The following is a 19588-nucleotide window of genomic DNA, read 5'->3' as shown; positions in this document are numbered from 1 at the left end:
GAAGGAAGGAAGGAAGGAAGGAAGGAAAGAAAGAAAGAAAGAAAGAAAGAAAGAAAGAAAGAAAGAAAGAAAGAAAGAAAGAAAGAAAGAAAATAAGCCCACTTTCATCTGAAGTATCCTGATAAGTGGAACAAAGGTGTGGGTTAAGCTTTTTTTTTCTTTTTTGCCTGAATTGTTCATATAATTGTCTCAATTTTCCATTTCACTTGCAATACATAGAAACAACTCTTACAAACAGTTTGGGCTCTGGCATTAAATGTAATAGGAATCCTGATGATGTCAGGTTTTACTTAAAGTAACCTCTAGTCAATAATTTGTAGAAAAAGCACACACCATTTCACAGAAAAGAATTCAGTGACAGTTTTCATTCCAAGGGTGACTGGCTACCTCACTCTTGGTTTGATGAAGTCTTCTGGGAACCATTATGGAAAGTCTTCAGAATTCATGGAAGGATGTTATTGGAATTGTTAAAAAGATAATTAATAATGTAAAGCAATAGAATATAATACAAGAGAATAAAACTCCAAACATAGAGTGATTTCACTTTCTCTCCTTTACTTTTTTTTTTTGCTCTTTGGAGGGCAATTGGGGTTAAGTGACTTGACCAAGGTCACACAGTTAGTAAGTGTTAAGTGTCTGAAGCTGGATTTGAACTCAGGTCCTCCTGATTCCAGGGCCAGTGCTCTATTCACTGTGCCACCGAGCTGCCACTCCTTTACATTTTTTTTTTTACATTTGGATTGCAGCACCATATTCTCAAAAGAGAATTCCCATCAACATTAGCAACCCAGAGTTCATCTATTTGTTACAGGAATTACAATGCCCAGTTGTTTAATTCATCTTTCCCAGAAACTGCAAATCTTAAGGTTCAGGAGAGGACAGGAGAGTAAGAGAAGGGATGAAAGGAAGGAAGTGGAACCTAAATTTACCATACTTTATATTTCACTTTTCATACCATATTCTCTGAATTGCTAGTTGACTCTAGGCAAGTCCTGGAGTATTTAAGTTCTAGCTTTTTCCATTTTTCTGTCAAATAAAGTTCATGCCAGCTGGCCCCCAGCCCACAGGGGTGCTACAATGATTAATGATCAGCTAATTGCAGGTGGAGGAATAAAATGTCAAGAGACTCTAATCAGACAGGCCAATAAGAGGTATTGGTATTAAATGATTGGCAGTAGAGCTCTAATTATGATTAGCAATAGTTAGGAAGGAGATACCATTTCTAGGGCCATCCATTCGGCTGCCAGTCCTATGTGGCAGGCAAGAAGGAGGCATAACCCAAAGGTCTTTAGCAATGAATGAATGAACTATTAGGATCTTTGATTTTTTTAAAAATCCTATTGAACACTAACCAGTTGGCTCCCTAGGATTATGGAGAGGGGGAATGAGGGGGTTGATAGCTCCCTAATTTCTAAACCTCAGGATGATCATTTCCAGGGATATTACATATTAATTTCTATTAGCTTCAGTATAGCAACACTGGAAAGCATCATCTTAACTGAAGAGTTACTAAATTCCAAAATGCAGGAGGCCTCCTGTAATCATCTTCTGGTTTTCTGACTACTGAATCAGCTGCCATGTTCAGATGCTGAAGTCAGGGAAAGGTTTCCAGACAGTCCCTTTATTTGGTCCAACCCATCAACAAGAAAACCAGCTTGCAGACAAGAGGGCAGCTCCGAGAGGCTTTGGGCTGGACTACTGGAAATTTATCCCTGCTTCTTCCTGGCTACATACAGAAAGGATACTCACAAGCAGGAGTCTGGTGTCCCCCTACAAAAGCCCCTCATCCAAAATGAGGAGGAAACAGCCCAGATCATTCAAATCAACATTTCATCTCACTGAAAAACAAAATTTTAAAAAGCAAAATCCCACATTGGTTTGAATTTAACCCAAACCAAGCCAAACTAGATTATGGCTTTAAAAAAAAAAATCTGGGTAAGTGCCTAAATATTCCTGTTTGCTGAACAGCATCCAGATTTCTTTTTTTTTTTTTTAATTTCAACCCCTGGAGAGTTTGCCTCTTACTCATGGCAGTAGGGCCTCTTCAAAATTTCCCTTAATCCTCTGAGTTATTAAATGCAGGATGCCTGAGAGACACTCTCCTCTCCAGGGAAAGAAAATAGTCCAGCAATTGTATAGAAAATTTAATAGGAACTTAGCACAGTACCTGGCACATAGTAGGCACTTAATAAAATTTTATGGATCAGTTGATTGCATTTTGAGGAAGGCTGGGAGCTGAGGGGTGAAGCAATAAAAAGAAGCAATGCTAGGATTTTTTAGAGAGGCCCAAACCCCACGCAATCTGATGCCTGTCCCTGCTCACTGAACTCTCAGTTGTTTTCCAACTTAAAAGTGACTCCATAAAAGAATTTTTTTTTAAATTGGGAGAAATCTACACATCTACTCTGGGGCACAGTAGGGTAGAAGTAGTTAGGTGGTACAGTTGATAGAGCACCAGGCTTGGAGTCAGGTATATCTGAGTTCAAATCCAGTCTCAGACACTTACTAGCTGTGTGACTTTGGGTAAGTCATTTAACCCCTATTTGCCTAACATGGAGACACACTGGAGAAGGCAAACCACTCCCACATCTTTGCCAAGAAGACCCTGTGGATTGTGTCAGACACAACTTAACAACAACATGCTCATATGTGAGAGCAATAGTTTTATCTTTTATCTTTTTCTTTTTTTTTTTCCTTTGGAGGCAGCTAGGTGGTTCAGTGGCTAGAGCACTGGGCCTAGAGTTAGGAAGAACTAAGTTCAAATCCAGCCTCAACACTTAATAGGTGTGTGACCCTGGGCAAGTCATTTAACCTGTACCTCAATCCACTGGATAAGGAAATGGCAAACCACTCCAGCATCTTTGCCAAGAAAACCCCATGGACAGTATTGGCATGCTATGATCCACAGGGTCACTGAACAACAATAAGGGAAGCCAAGCAAGTTGGATCTGCAGTAATAGGTATAGGATAGAGATCCAGCTGAGGAGGCCTTATCTAGACACAATACACAAGCTCATTCCTCTCCCCAACCAAGCCTTGAAAGACCTTTCCGTTTTGTTTACTTCAGCCCAATTGATGCGCCCAAATTCTCAACATAGATTCTGCTTGAAACGACTCTCCTTCTGTCTTCTTCTGGAAGAAGGCGGTGTGGATGGGTGGCGCTGCACAGTGTCCGGAGGCAGAGGCTTTGGGAGCAAGCTCGAGCCCGAGACGAGGATTCGGAGAATGAGCAATCTCTCTTCCTTGACGGGTAACCAAAATGCCCGAGGAAACCATCCAGGTCACAAACTTTTCTGTTGCTGTGACTTCACTCTGGGCAGATACCGGGCTGCCAGAACAGCCTGTCTTGCCTCAGTCTTGCTTAATATCTGCGATTTGTACATGCTCAGTTGAGGAGAAGGGAGGACGCGGCCTCAGTCAAATCCCTTACAACACATTGGGCTTCACCATCCCCGCACTCAGTTCCCATCTCAGTTGTTTGGGGTTTGCAACTTCATCTTATTTTCAAGAGCTGATACTTGAAACTCTTTGGCTTCTCTCTCTGGGTTGGTCAAAGAAAAACCCAAAGTTCTCTACAAGGCCGCTGATACTAGGCAATTGGGGAAAAAGAAAAGGTAGCTCCGTCGGATTAGTATAAAGCAAAAATGTATTTTTCTGGTGAGCTTTTTGCAAGTGAGGGGGCCTTTTGGAGATCCAAGGGGGAAGAAGAGAGTTTTGCCTCTAGCAAATTAGATTAATGGGAGTAGTCAGGGTAGTCCTATGTTATTAGATACTGGCCAGAAATATTAGCTTATTGATGAGTTTTCTCCCCCCCCCCCCTTTTTCTCGGCTTCATCTGTCATTCCTTTCTTCCTTTCTCCTCATTTTTTCCTCCCCTTCTCTCTCCTCCTCCCCTTTTTTCTCTCTCCCTTTCCCCATCCCCATTTCTCTCTCTTCCCTTTTCTTCCCTTCCTTCCATCTCCACTCCCCTCACCCACAAATCCAGTGTAAGTTTCCAGGGTCTGGCTCAAGATTCTCCCATGTTCCCCATATTTTGGTAGCATTCTTTGAAAACTCCCTTTTTTTAATTTCCAAGTTCTCTACCCACTTCTGTCATCCATTGGCATCCCCTATTGCCACAAATTTGGCTAACACAGAAAGTGACTATTGTCCTTGACTGAGGGATAAACTTTTGGGGAAGAGCAGCCCTCGGACAAGTTACCGAAAGCATAGGCATTAATTCTGGTCCTAGTAGTAGTAATACGAGGGAGAATTATGTTGGCCGGTGTGGCCGCGAAATCCTTTGACCCCAAACAGTGAGTGTCTGGCAAGGAAGTCAACAGCAGTAGGCAATCGTTTCCTGAGAGTGGCTCTGAGATGGAAAACTGCAATATAAAGTTGGCACTGTGTCCTAGAAGACAGGGTTCCTGTTGATGGGAATTCAGGAGGAAACTTAACCGGGAATGAAAAGTCCACTTTTCATTCCTGGAAAACGCTTTCCTGAAAGAGTGCTGGGCGCTTGCTGCCTAGGATTTTTCTTTCTTTGAAAAAATCAAAGTGAAAAGTGAGATTGGAGAAGAGGAAAGTGAACTATTTTAGGAAATGTTTAATGTCAAATGCCCACATCCACCCCCAATAAAACAACAATTTCAGATCTGTTGGTTCTTAACAATGGTGGTCAGCGCTGGGGAGCCGAGGAGGAACGGAGATGTGGCATGGAAGACTCAGTATTGCACCATCTCCATCCAAAATGATGCAATAGAATATACTTTAATTCTTTCTCCTTTCTTTTTAGCCTGGCCTAGGGGTGGGAGCTGGGACCCTAGGAAGACCGCCACCCAACTGGTGTGGGAAGCAGCTTTTGAAGCCAGCTGTCTCCATTCAGCTTGTTTCATTTCAGATTGAGAAACCCGGGGTGGATCTGTTTGTGGCTCAGGGACTCACTTCGGCTGCTTCAGTATAGACTGGCAGGATTTTGGAAACGTCCGTGTAAAATCTTGGGCTTCTTCACGACCTGAATTTTCCTATTCCTTTCCCCGATTTCAGGTTTGGGAGACGCCTGGGGACAGCCGAGTCAGATCGGACCACTGGACAATATGGCTAAAGAACTGGGATCTCACTTGCTGCAGGTAGAATTCGCTTGCACCTGGTATGGGGAGGCGATGTTTGGGTGAAGGGTGTGAACGTTACTTTTCAATATAAGTATGTATGAATTGTCTCCACTCAAAGTGTTTGCCTGTCTCTGAGGATTTCAAATCCAGCATCTTCCAGCAACAGTACTCTACCTGAAAGAGAGCACCCCAGGGTGCAATCTGCACTCACGATAAGGCCAGTAGTTTCCCTCTGCTTTGGGAAGCAGTTGGCCTGCCATTTTATGTTATTTTTGTTCTGAACTCGACAAATAGATGGATGGATAGATAGAGATAGAAAGAAAGGTAGGTAAGAGGAACATTTCTATATACAAAGTAGAACAGAAAAAGGAGGTGGCAAGGAAACCACAAATCTGTATTTCTCACCTTTTGTTTTTAATATGACAAATTCAACATATTATTTTCAACACTATCCTACCACTGTTTCCCACTGACCTTCCTTCTATTCTTTGTATTTTTAATATTCTTCAATGAGCTTCTTTTATTGCTTTTCTTTCTTTTTTAAAAATTTTGTAACCCTATGGCTATTCCTTGAGTCTTTCTTAGTTATTTTGTTTTTTTTTATTTACAATGTTCTTATTATTGTAAAAATTGCTCTCTAGGTTCTGCTTGTTCCACTGTACATCAATTATTACAAGTCTTACCAGATTGTTCTTGAAACTGTCCCTTTAGAAATGAATAGACATTTTTCAAAAGAATCAACAACCACATGAAAAGGCTAACTCACTAGTAATTAAAGAAATTCACATAAAAATAACTTTAAGATTCCACCCCACACTTATCAGACTGCCAAAGATGGCAAATTGTGGAGGAACACTTATGCCCTGTTGTTGGAGCTTTGAATTGGGCCAGTCATTCTGGAAAGCAATTTGGAACCATGCCCCCAACTTTACTAAACTGAGCATACCTTTTGATCCAGTGATATTACTACTAGGTCTATACCTCCAAAGAGATCAAATAAAAGAGGACAAGAGTACAAAAATATTTATAGCAGCTCTTTTCATAATAGCCCAAAACAACAAACTAAGTTTTGCTTTTTAAACTAAGGTGAATGTCTAAACAAATTCCAGTCTATGACTATAATGGAATATATAACAAAATGGACAGTTTCACTGAAAACTGGAAAGATCTCTATGAAATGGTGCATAGTGAAGTAAGCAGAGAAAGGAGAATAATTTAGACCATGGCAATATTATGGAGAAAAACAACTCTGAAAGACTTTTTTTGACATAGATGTGATGGTCTTAATAATACAGAATGAGACATACCTTTTAAGATAAGTGGGAGTTTATTTTGTTGGACCATGCAATGGTTTTATTTTTAATTTCTAATTATTCAAATGAGGGGGCAGTGAGAGGGAGAGACACTAAATACTTCAAAAAATAAATACTTTTTAAAAATCTCTTATAATTTCTGTGATTTCATCAGTATAGGGAACTCCCGGGTGAGGAAAGTCCCTCCACCAATGCAGGGTTACATCTTCTCCATAACTTACAGTCTTAGCCTAAAAAACTTGAGAGGTTAAGTAACTTGGCCAGGGTCATAAGATCAGTCTGTCAAAATCAGATCTTCTTGGCTCCAGGATCAGTCCTCTATCTATTCTACGACTACTATCTTACTATGAAATAATATTCTATTATATTCATGTCCCATAATTTGTTCAACTATTCTCCCAATGATGGGCACATTCTTCTTTGCTGTTACAGAAAAAGCACATATGTGTATGTATGTAAGTACACATGTGCTTTTTGTAGTAATGCATATACACAGATGTTTTATATGCATGTGTATATAGACACACATGTATCTATATGTATATGTGCGTATGTACCAGTCAATAAACATTTATTGTCTACCAAGTGCCAAGTATTGCTAAGCACTAGGTATGCAAATACAAAAAAGAAAGCCAGTTCCTGCTCTCAAGGAGCTTATAATCTACACACAAAAGAAAGTGGAAAAGGGGAGGAGATATTTGATATGTATACACACACACACACACACACACACACACACCAGTCCTTTTTCTTCTTTGATCTCTTTGAGGTTCTGGCCTAGTTCAGTACAGTTCCAAATTACTTCCCAGAATGTTTTGACCATCCATTTTAGTGAAGGGCTTGTAGCAATGTCATATGAAAGGCTAGTGGCACTTCAAGTTGGCAGGAACTGCCTCTGTGAGGGTCAGACCAAGTACACTTGTTCTTGTACTTGTACTAAGCCCAGTACACTTAAACCCAGACACACTGCCTTCCAAGGTAGAAACATTTATGGTATTAGAATAAACCATTAGTTTAATTCCACAATTAGGTGAAAATTTAAAGTGTACCTGCATGTGTAGGAGAAGGGGCAAGAAGGGATGAGAGAGACATGGAACTCTAATAATAATAACCACAAGAACTAGTATTTCTATAACTCAGGTTTACATCATCTCATATATGCCTTGCAACAATCCTTAAAGTTAAGTACTGCAGGCACTTTCATTTTACAAAAGAAAAAACAGGCTCAGGGAGGATTCTGTAAAGGATTCATGATTCTTTATGATCCTGGAATTTTTGAGTGATTATCTATTAAACCCAGTCATTTTACAGATTAAGAAACCAGATTCAGATTAATAATGTAACAACTCACATTTCTTTAGGCCTTTAAGTGTTTGCAAAGTGCTCTCTTCACAAAACTCTGGTGAGCTATATATATAGAGCACGAATTATTCACCCCATTTTCAGAGGCTGTTCCGAAAGGTTAATGTTTCCAAGGTCACAGAGATAAGAAATCTAAGATTCAGTCCCAGGGTTTATTTGTTTTGTTTTACTGCAGGCTTCTCCCGCTGCACATGTCTGAGAGAACCAATCTGTTGGGATAATTTTTTGTTTGACATTAGCCTTAGAGACTTGTAGCCTTCCTACAGAACACCTCCCTTCCAGTCCAGTTCTTTGGAATCTTCTCTGGTTCTGAGAGCTAAGGGATAGCCAGCTACGCTTCCCTATGCTGTTATGTCTTGGCCCTAAAGTCATATAATTTTCCCAAATTAAGTAATAGTAATCTAACAGATTCAATTAATTTGTGAAGAATGGTGAGTGGGACATTTTTTTTTCTCCCAATTGAGAATGGAGAAAATTTAAAACACTGGAATTTTCAAAAAGGTGGGTGAGTCTCAATATCTAGCAAGGTTTTCTTGTAACATTATGAACGGGCTTGATTCAGATATCTCTGAACCCATTAGTTGTTTGTTTTATTTTAAGATGTTTTCCAAAAACTAGCCTACAGTTTGCTCTTACATACTGTTCTGGACTTTAAAATATATACACACATGCATATACACATACATATACATACATATTAACTATTGAAAGTGAAACAGTAGCTACCAAACCTCAGGAAATTTGGAATAAGAGCAAATTAGTTTGCTTATATCCTATTAAACATAGCACACAAAAACAGGGAATAAGAATTCAAATGCCAGTGTTTGATGGGATAGTTTTGACTTCAGGTGGTCAGGCAGGCAACAATCTTGACACTTAAAAAAGCAGTTCCTAAAAAGTTTTTTTTGCACTTAGTACCCTTGTTTGATTTGTTTTAAATTTGTGTAAGAGGAAGAGATAATTTCATGGAAAGATTAAAAACTCATAGTATTTATTATATTAAGTAAATATGTAGTTAGGCAGCGCTAGGTAATGGTTATCTTGGAGCCATTCCCACATCTCCTCCCTTCCACACGACTCACTATTAGCTCACTTTAAAATACACACACTGTATTTTTAACATTTTTATTATTATGCATATTATAAATGGCACCAAAGGCAACATGTTATGAATTTGGCAACAACAAGGGCAAAATGTTATCAATTTTAATGAATATTTTATAAGTAAACAGTTCCACCCAATTAATGATATAATGATTATGGTGAAAATGGAATTATTGTATCATCAGTGAATTATATAATTCTGAGATTTGTAAGCATACAAACCAACACCAGGCTTTAAAATTTGTATTTGATTATTACCACCAGCTTTGAGAATTTGAATAACAATCATTTTTCTTCCTACCTAAAAAATAATCCTAAAGAAAAACCTAGCTATTTTTTTATTTTGGTTCAAAATTTTGAAATGCAAATGGACAAATAAAAACAATTATATACTCTTTGTTCTTAGGAAATTATTTCTCTTTTTAAAACATATCGTTTTCCCCATTCTTCACATATGTAGTTACATTTTTATTTCTCTGTGATAAACGTCTAAAATTTTACATGAAATGGTTTTTGGGAAGGGAGTGATAACTGCTTAAGATTTTTAAAATATTTATTCAGCCTTTTCCAGACATAGGCATATTTTTCACTCCCGATTTTCTTTTACTACTTTATACAGTTCAACATTCAAATAATTAGTCAGAAGTTATTCACTTAAAAAAACAAATCATCTTCATTATTTAATTTTTAAAAAATTTAGAAATCATTTCATTATTTTTATTAAAAACCTTTTTTTTTTTGGAGAATGGGTAATGAATAGTCATCAAGCATTATTTAGGGAATGTTTGAAAATTAAATGTATGCCAAAGTGGTATAACTTCTTTCAACCAACTATCACATAAAATTGTCTTTATGATCCTAAATTTCCCCTTAATGACATTTCTCAGGGTTTGTGGTAGATTATTTTTTTAATCAATAAAAGCAGCAAAACAATTGCTTCTGTGAAAGGTGCATTTAGTATGCACTAATATTAAGCACAAACTCAGAGGATTCAGATTTAAGAATGTTTAAAAAAATTTTTTTTCAGAAAGTTTACCACTCAAGAGGAAGGATCATAACAACTTTATATGGTGTTGTGTTCCACATCAACCAGTGTTCTGGTTTACATTTAAGAAATGTATGTATTTGATTATATAAAATTTTAAGTACCTAAATTGCTATTAGATTTTACCCAGAATCTTTCTCTTTTACAGACCTTGGATGGCTTTGTTTTTGTGGTAGCATCTGATGGCAAAATAATGTATATATCTGAAACAGCCTCTGTACATCTAGGCTTATCTCAGGTAGGAGAAATCCCATGTTCATCTAAAAATCAAATTCATTGTCTCTAAGAATTTTGACAATAATCCCCACCACATAAATTGGTAAGTGTAACTTTCTGCTCTTTTTGTATAAATGATCTCCTTATTTACTTTTGTACAATTGTTTTGTATGGGGGTGAGGGAGATACTATATACCCTTTCTTCTATTATATTATATTTTCTTTTTCCTTTGAGGTTAATACCAGCATATCCTTGCAAAAGTCAATCATGTATTGAAATTCAGTATGAAACTTTAACCGACTGCTTATATGGTAATGCTATACACCTCTGGAAAAAAAATTACAAAGGGGAGATTTTGAGTTCTTACTTTCTGGATTGCATGCAATACTGTGAGTTGCCATGAAAGAGAGAAAAGTTTGAAGTGGAACATGAGTTTTATGGTAAATGTGCTTTTGAGAGAGAAATAAAAAAAATGAAGGGGTAGATTTATGAGTGTTCACATGGAATTTAGGATAATTTTTCCTGTGTTTTTTTCCTTCAGTTCAGCGGTCTTTTCAGTGAAGCATTTTATGTGCTTGTGATAGAAAGTCATAAAATTCAGTTTACTATTGTTTTGCCCAGCAAGAAGTGAACTAGCTTCAGAATTTTTAGAAATCTTTTCTTTCTTAGGATGCAAATGAAGTCTTATTGCTAAGTCATAGTTTAACATATTCTAGGATCAGTGTTCAGTTCAATTTGTGATGTACCATTCTGTCTGGAGGTTATAGCTTATGCTGGCCAGGAGGATCCAACCAATCCTTTGCTTTTCATAATACTATGATTTAACTATCATGAATAATCAGGATTAAAATCATGTGGTTTTTTTTAATATAAGGAATGAAAATTACTCTAAGATGAAAAGTAGTTGAAAAATTTTAAAAGCAATTGGCAAGAAATGAAAAAGAAAATTAGGTTGCTAGAATAAACCGAAGAAGCTAGAAGAGCTACCAGTCCATAAATGCAGTTAAACCAAAATAAAACATGTCAATTAATGTGACTTGAATTTCCTCATTGAAAAAGTACCAACTAGAAAAAAAAAACCAACATAATTGTTCCTATCTAGGTATATTCCTTTTCCTCCTATAACAATATACTTCAAAATTTGCTATTTAATTTTTTTGACTCATTTATACATGTCTTTTGTGTGAATGTGTTTGTGTGTGTGTTATCATACTCATAAAACACTTTGAAATATGGAAATTGTTTCAGGTTTCTGTTTCCTTTCCAAAATTGTGCTTTCCTCATTGTTTTCTGTGACTTCACTTTGATGCTAATATTTCTCACATCGTTGTAATATAACACTTTGGTATAATACCACAGAATATTACTTTTTAAATAGGAAGAGGTTATGATCTCTGTAAACAACCAAGTGTGACTTTTTGAATTTCCACTGATCTCTAGTTTTAATTATTCAGCATTTTCTACTTCACCTAAGACAGAGAGTTCAGGAGTTTTCTCTCTGAAACCCAGTGGAAGGTCTCTTAGGATTAGGATCTCTCTCTCTCTCTCTCTCTCTCTCTCTCTCTCTCTCTCTCTCTCTCTCTCTCTGCTTTTTCTTACTTTTCAGATGGGGGAAGGCAGGGCAATTGGGGTTAAGTGACTTGCCCGAGGTCACATGGCTATTAAATGTTAAGTGTCTGAAGCCAGATTTGAACTCGGGTCCTCCTGACTCCAGGGCTGGTGCTCTATTCACTGAGCCACCTAGCTGCCCCGCCCTTGTCTTTCTCTCTCTTGTCTCTGTTTCTCTCTCTGCCCTATGTCTCCTTCCCTGCCCCCCCCCCCCATCTTTCTCTCTCTTTTGGGGCATTCTCATGCTCTCACTTGATATCATTTCTTTATTTTTTGTAAACATTTTCATATGTTAGAATATTTGGTCAATATCTGAAGCTCCATTGACTTGCTATTTACAAATGTCCCTCCTTGATGATTAAAAAAAAATCCTTCAATCAAACTCACTTCTTTAAAATTTTTTATTCATGTGTCCCTCAACAGTAGAAGCAGTAGACTTTGTCTACATAGGAATGACTAATTTTGCTTGAGTTGTCTTGTTAGCCAAGCATGTTAACTAGGTAGGTGGTAGGAGAGGGGGGGAAATCAGTGAAGTTTGTTCTATGTATTTTGAGACCAGTTGTTTTACTGATCTAAGAAGCAAGGTCACTTAAAATCAACACAATGATCTTGCATGAACTAAATCACTGTCCTGTACTCTATATAAATATTTGTCAAATACTATCCACTACTAGAGGGGAAATTTTTTTTAAAGAAAAAGGAATATTTTGATAGATTAATTTATTGAAAAGGCCCTTTGAGGGGCGGCCAGGTAGCACAGCGAGTAAGAGCACAGGCTCCAGTGTTGGGATGACCTGGATCAAATCCGGGCTCAGATACTCAGCACCATACCGATAAAAAAATGGCAGTGTAACCTTGAGCAAGTTACTTAACCCCAATTGCTTTAAAAAAAAAAGGCCCTTTGAGTACTAATTTATAACTTTATATTATATTACATATTATAACTTTATATTGTATTGTATATAACAACTTTAAAATACTTATTTTTTATAGTTTTTGGAAAGTCTTGAAATATAGTAAAAAAAAGTTAGACACTAATTATTGATCAGAAAATTGAGCCAGCTATCAGCCAGGGAGGAGAAGGCTCTTATTTTTACTTCAATTATAGATGACTCTGAATTGTCCAGACAATAATTCTGTACCTTGAAAAGGTAGACACAATTTCTTTTATCAAAAATTGGGGTCTTTTTTCAAAGACACTTTTTATGAGCTTGGAAAAGAGCCATTTATTCCATATGACTGATTGCTTTTATATTTAAATTAGTAAACAAAGATAATCCCATTATCAAATTCTGGTACCAAAAACCTGTAGTTGAGCTATCCAGAATGAAGGATATGTCCCTTTCCCTTCAGCATAAGTTCTGTGTACACAACTCAGGCTTCTGAATTGGGAAAAGCCAGGTGGAGTTTATTTTTTTCTTTAGGGGGTAAATTAGTGTTTTGCCACTTAAATTTAGATTTAGTTTCATGGTCCCTTTGCTAATGTAATTAAGTTACATTTGAAGGAAAAAACAAACCTTATATCTATTCTATGTTGAGGAATATATTCTATTATTCTTTGTGCAGCTTTCCCTCAAGGAAAGGGTCTTTGTGAATTACACTTTCTCACAGTATTATATACAATAAAACACATTTTCAAACTGATATAGATCTTTAATTGTATTACTTACATGTATATAAAAGGTTCTATATACTTGCAATAATTTTATATGACATATGGAGTCTGATATTTAAAATCAATACAACAAGGACAACTTTTTTTTAAACCGTTGGGCCAGATGGAACCACAAGCAATCCCTTTCACTTTCAATGGTAGGTTAGGGAGGATAAAATCTTACTTTTATTCCTATGTAGGACTTAAGATTTGAAACCAAAACCATTTTATTTGCAAATGTCTAATTTGCAAAATTACCCAAAGCAAAACAATCTGTGCTTTAAGTGTACCAGATTGGTTTTTCCTTCCCATACATGACCCAGAATATATTAATTAAGTTCCAAATTTATAATTTTCTTCATAAGAAGAAAAGCTATTTCGTTAAACATTTTTAAAAGCTCTTAGTAGGAAAGTAATTCATCTTGTAGTACCATAGGGGTTTATGGATATCAAAATGTTACAGATAGGTCTGTTTTATGAAGACAATAAAATTTTTGCTATGAGTCATTCATATTTCTTTCAAAAATTAAAAACAGTTATATTAAATAACTAATATGAAAATATAGCAGTATATTCAGTATATAACAGTATGAAGCATATTTGTGTATATGAGAAAATCATGGCTAGTAAAAAGTTATAAACATTTTAATAAATCGTTTTCCTCTTTTTAAAGTAAGGAATTTTAAATCGTAGTTTTTTAATTTTTAAAATAAATTTTATTGTTTTTACATTACCATGCTTGGCCTCTATAATTTTGTTACATTCACTTTGAGTTGTGTGTGTGTGTGTGTGTGTGTTCTTTCTGTGGATTATTTTTAAGAAAACTACCCTTATTCATTCTCTGATACTCTTTCCTAATCTAATGTCTCCCATTTAAGCCTATTAAGCTTAAATAATAATGATTATTCCCCTCCTTGAGGAAAACTTTCTGATTTGGCCAAATGTTTATGAAAATACACATTATTAACTTAAACAGTTAGCATAAATTTGTTGTATTTCACTTAGGACAAAAAAATATGCCCAAGCTCTTAATGTGGGTAAATATTTAGTTGGTACATCAGTGGAAAACCAGGTTAAGGAGATGGGGGATGGAATAGGTTCTGGCAGGGGTTAGATTTCTGTAATCGAATTCTTTCTGTAGCTCTGTTTGCATAGTATTAAGAAGAAACATTCCACGAATAATCAGAAAATAGAAATGTAAAAGCCATGTTAAGAATAAGGTTATTTTGCAGGCTAGACAACTAAATATGTATGAGAATAAAAATGCAATTCTTACATTTGTTAGTGTGGATAAATCGGCTCAATCGAGTACAGTAGGTTACATTACTTCACCTTTCCCCTCCCTTTCTGATCTTTGTTACCAAGTATTTGAAAGCCCTGGTGAAGAAATGAGTAACCCTGTTGTCATTGTATAAATTATTTTCATTCTTCTGTTCCATGTCACTTCATCAATTCATGAAGGTCTTCTGAGTTTCCTCGGAAACTATTTCATCATTTCTTGTGGCACAGTAATATTCCATTATGTTCATGTACCACAATTTGTTTAGCCATTCCCAATAAGAGGACACACTCTTAGCTTCTAATTTTAGGCTAATATAAAAAAACTGCTATAAATATTTTTGTACATTAAGATTCTTTTCCTCTTTCTTTGATTTATTTGGGGTATAGACCTTGTAGTGGTATAGCTGAATCAAAAGGTATGATCAGTTTGGTAACTTTTTGAGTATGGTTCCAAATTTATTTTAGGAATGTCTGGATGAGGGGTGGGAAACCTGTGGCCTCGAGGCCACATGGGACCTCAAGGCCATAGGCTCCCCACCCCTGTACTGGACCAATTCACAACTTCATCAACAATGTATTCCTCTCATATTCATCATTTTCCTCATTTGCCACCTTTGCCAGATGGGTATAAAATTTCTGCAACTTACACCTTCATTGACCAAGAATTAAGCTACGTTGGACTTCAGTTTTATCTTGTCTATTAAGAGTTACTGTAAGAAACACAGTGCAGCCTAACCTTGTGCAGCCCATAACTTCTTGTTTTGATGGAATTTCTAGTGTAGGTTACATCTGCACATTTAGCACATCTGGAAATAGCTAGGCTAATTATTGGAAACAACATTAGCAAATAGACTCTTCTGGCATTCAGCAGAGAAAATGATTATGATTTTATGATGGCTATAAAACCACACTTAGAATGGACTCAAAATAAAAAGAACCTACAAATGTCCAGGTACACTCCAATCAGTTCAGAGCAATGGAATGAACACATGTAACAACATTTGATTGGACAGAACAGGGAAACACTTCCAGCAATGCAAGATAAAAGAGGCTTGGGTGTGCCAATGGACCATGGTTCAGTGCAAAATAAAAGAAAAATTCCTTAGAGAAGCAGAAGTCTGCATTAAATCCTTCTGAATGAATCCTGGTCTGGGTTCTACATGCTTATTCGGTTCTTTAATTGGCATTCAGATAAATGGGTGGTTTGTACATTGGATGTTCATTATGGAACTTTTCTGATGTTTTCTTAAGTTCCCAATGAAAAAATGTATTTTCATTTTTTTCTGAGAGTTTAATGATAGAGATGTCTAGGACAATCTTAAACCTTAGGTTTTAGGGCTCTCATCAGAAAGAAGTGATTATGGGGTCCATAGAAAACATTTATGTTTATGGACAAATTAGAAGAATTGCACTCATTTTTGTACATCCCCCTTTTCCCTACTAAGAATTTTCTTACCTCTAGTCTTAACTCAGAAATCCCCATCAAACCTATCATGTCAGTATGCACTAGTAAAGGGTCCCTAAAGTCTGGACACATGGGAAATCTCATTATGCATATTTTCAAGAAATGAAATGAATGAAATTTTCAACATTTTATTTAATTAGCATAAATTTTAGCCATGACAATTTCATATGGAATAAGCTATTGGGTACTATTTTCCATATTAATGGGATTAATTTAATTAATTAATGAGATCTCCTATGTGTCTCCTAGGTCTTCCTATGAAATCTTATTTATTCTAATTAAATAAAATGTTGTTGAAAATTTCATTCATTACATTTCTTGAAAATATGCATAGTTAATAAGATTTCCTATGTGTCCAGACTTTAGGGACACCCTGTAGTTTAATGGTCAATGCCTGAGGAAAATACTATCATGTGGTGAAAGCTATCTGTGACTGGAGTGTCCTCTTAAATCTTGTAGGTAATGTGGTTTATGGATCTATGAAAATTGCACAAACCCCTTTCTGGAGAGCAATCTGGAATTATGCCCAAAGGGCTATAAATACTTTCATACCCTTTGATCCAGCAATACCACTCCTAGGGTTATATCCCAAAGAGATCATAGAAATGGGAGAAAGACCCATATGTACAAAAATGTTTATAGCAGCTCTTTTTGTTGTGGCAAAGAATTGGAAATTAAGGGGGTGCCCATAAATTGGGGAATGGCTGAACAAGTTGTGGTATATGCATGTTATGGAATACTATTGCACTATAAGAAATGGGGAGCAGGCAGTCTTCATATTTACCTGGAGAGGCTTTAAAGAACTGATGCTGAGTGAGAAGAGTAGAACCAGGAGGAATTTGTACACAATTACAGACACAACATATGTGTGATGACCAACTTTGATAGACTGGACTCTTCTCAACAATGCAGGGATATAAGTCAATCCCAAAAGACACATGATGGAGAGAAAAACGTGCATCCAGAGAAAGAATTAGAAAGAACTAAATTTATATTCAGGTGGAAGCAAAATACCTGATCTTTTTTGTTTTCTTATTTGATTTTATGTCCTCTTTACCATTTTTCATTCCAGCTGGTACAATCCATCCTTATAACCTGACCATTGTATAATGTGAAAGTATTTACAGATCCTATACTTGATTATAAGACGCCATGGGGGGGGGAGGGGAAGGAGGGGAACAAAATGTGAAATTCAAGGAATTGTGGAATTGAATCCTGTAAACTAAAAGGAAACAAACAAATTAATAAATTAAAGTAAAAAAAAAAGGGAAAAAAAGAAAATTGCACAAACCATTTCCATTGAAGAGATTTTTAATAATGGAAAAAGACCATGTGCACACTCTGATGCTGTACTTCTGTGACAGGTGGAACTCACTGGCAATAGTATTTATGAGTACATCCATCCTTCTGACCATGATGAGATGACAGCTGTTCTTGCCGCTCACCAGCCTCTTCATCATCATCTCTTACAAGGTATTATCTCAAAGGATTGTCAAAGGGGGAAAGAAACCAAAATGTAAACATACCAAGATAAGTATTAATTAGTTGTCAACTTTTCTTCTTCTAATGCTTGCAGAAGGGAAAGAATATACCAGTTCAATGAAAACAGTTCAAACACTAGGTCAGAGGCCATCTCTGACCAATCAGTTAGTCAACAAGCATTTGTGAAGTACCTTTTACATGCCAGACCCTGTACTAGGTACTATTTATAAAATATAAAAGTGAATCCTTTCCCTCAGGGAGCTTACCAGGGGGACACAATGCACCCAAATAGCCACAAATACAAAATCGCTTCCCAGTGCTCTGGGGAACACATGAGCATATAAATACAAGACTAGGGCTTAGTCCTAATTTCACAGATCTCCCAAAGATCATAATCCAATCTGGGCAAATATCACTATTTATTATACCTAATTAGATATACTCCAGGGACAAAGGCAAGCCCTTAAACAATGCATCAGTCCAACAATGCCAAGTGTACCTAATCACTATTCACTGATTAGTGTCTCACTATGTGGCTCTCTAACATAATGCTCAAAGAAGGAATTTTACAAATCTATCAGAGGAAGTTAAACAGCAGTTGCAAAAGATATTTTCTGTCTGTTGTTTCCTCTGGATAAGACTGGTTAGATTATGACTGCAGCAGTCATATAAAATCTATTAGGGATCAACTAAAACCTCATCTTCTAGAGGAAGGCTTTCTCAGAATTCTAGTAGCCTTCCTCCCTTTAATTATTTCCTATTTTTCCTATATGTAGCTTACTTGTACATATATATATTTGTTTGTTGTCTTCCCCATTAGATTGAGAGCTCCTTGGGACTGTCATTTACCTCTTCTTTTATCCCCAGAACTAAGTACAATACCCAGCACATAGTAGGTTCTTGATTTGTTGATTGTTGACTGAGAAGGAATCAAAAATGGTACAAATACAACATGTATCTTTGGTTTGGAGAAAGAGAGAATAAGAAATGAGTTAAACTGGTGATATTTTAAATCCTATATTCTCACAGGAAAAAGCCTGTGGACCTTAGGATTTGCCTGCTTACATACGAATTTGAGAAATAATTGTTAGACAGTACTAGGATCGATTAACCAATGAGTATTTATTAAGCACTAAACACTGGGGAAACAAAAATAAAATGGAAATAGTCCTTCTTTTCAAGGACCTTACTTTCTTATTTATTTACTTACTTACTTACTTTTAGTTTACAGCATTCAGTTCCACAGTCCCTTGAGTTTCAAATTTTCTCCCCGCCCTCTCCTCCCCCCCTCCTCTCCCCCAGACCTTACTTTTTAATGGGGGATACAACATGTACATATATAGCATAAAAAAACCATACACAAAATAGACACAAGACTGGTGTGGACTAGGAAAGGCTTCCTGCAGAAGATGATTCCTGAGCCAAATTTTGAAGGAAACCAGGAGCTCCAAGAAGGTGAGGTGAGAAAGCAGACTATTCCAGGCATGGAGGACAGCCTGTGAAAAGTCACATAAATAAGGAATGGAGCTTTTTGGGAGAATGATAAGTTGAACAGTATAGCTGGATCCAAGAGTGAATGGAAGGGGAGGCCAGGTGGCTCAGCGAGTAAGAGCACTGGCTCCAGTGTCAGGATGATTTGGATCAAATCCGGGCTCAGATACTCAGAACCACACCCAGAAATAACTGGCCCTGTAACCTTGAGCAAGTTACTTAACCCCTATTGCTTAAAAAAAAAAAGAGTGAATGGAGAGGATTAACATATAAAAAGACTGAAGAGGTAGAAGGAACCAAGTTTTAGAAAGCTTTAAATGAGGGAGGGTTTAGGAGTCAATGCAGTTTACTGAAAGAGGAAGAGAGAGGGGGAGTCAGGGAGAGAGAGAGAGAGAGAGACAGAGACAGAGAGACAGAGAGAGAGAGAGAGAGACAGAGAGACAGAGAGAGACAGAGACAGAGGGACAGAGAGAGAG

The 19588-nt window shown here is 36.7% G+C and overlaps 1 protein-coding gene across 1 annotated transcript in view; it reads left to right on the top strand.

Annotated features, from left to right (window-relative positions):
* Positions 1-19588, top strand: part of SIM2 (SIM bHLH transcription factor 2) — a 97419-nt gene that overhangs the window by 19796 nt on the left and 58035 nt on the right. The window contains exons 2-4 of the mRNA XM_069062973.1: positions 5026-5108; positions 10063-10152; positions 17504-17612. Coding sequence (XP_068919074.1) covers positions 5026-5108; positions 10063-10152; positions 17504-17612 — 282 coding nt within the window. The remainder of the gene's footprint in view (positions 1-5025; positions 5109-10062; positions 10153-17503; positions 17613-19588) is intronic.

This window comes from Petaurus breviceps, unplaced genomic scaffold, assembly GCF_028583685.1.
Source record: "Petaurus breviceps papuanus isolate PSGF00001 unplaced genomic scaffold, PetGlider_PUasm1.0 90515, whole genome shotgun sequence".
In the NCBI taxonomy this organism is placed as follows: domain Eukaryota; kingdom Metazoa; phylum Chordata; class Mammalia; order Diprotodontia; family Petauridae; genus Petaurus; species Petaurus breviceps.
The sequence above is the reverse complement of the archived record's forward strand: the minus strand, read 5'-3'. Positions and strand labels throughout refer to the sequence as shown.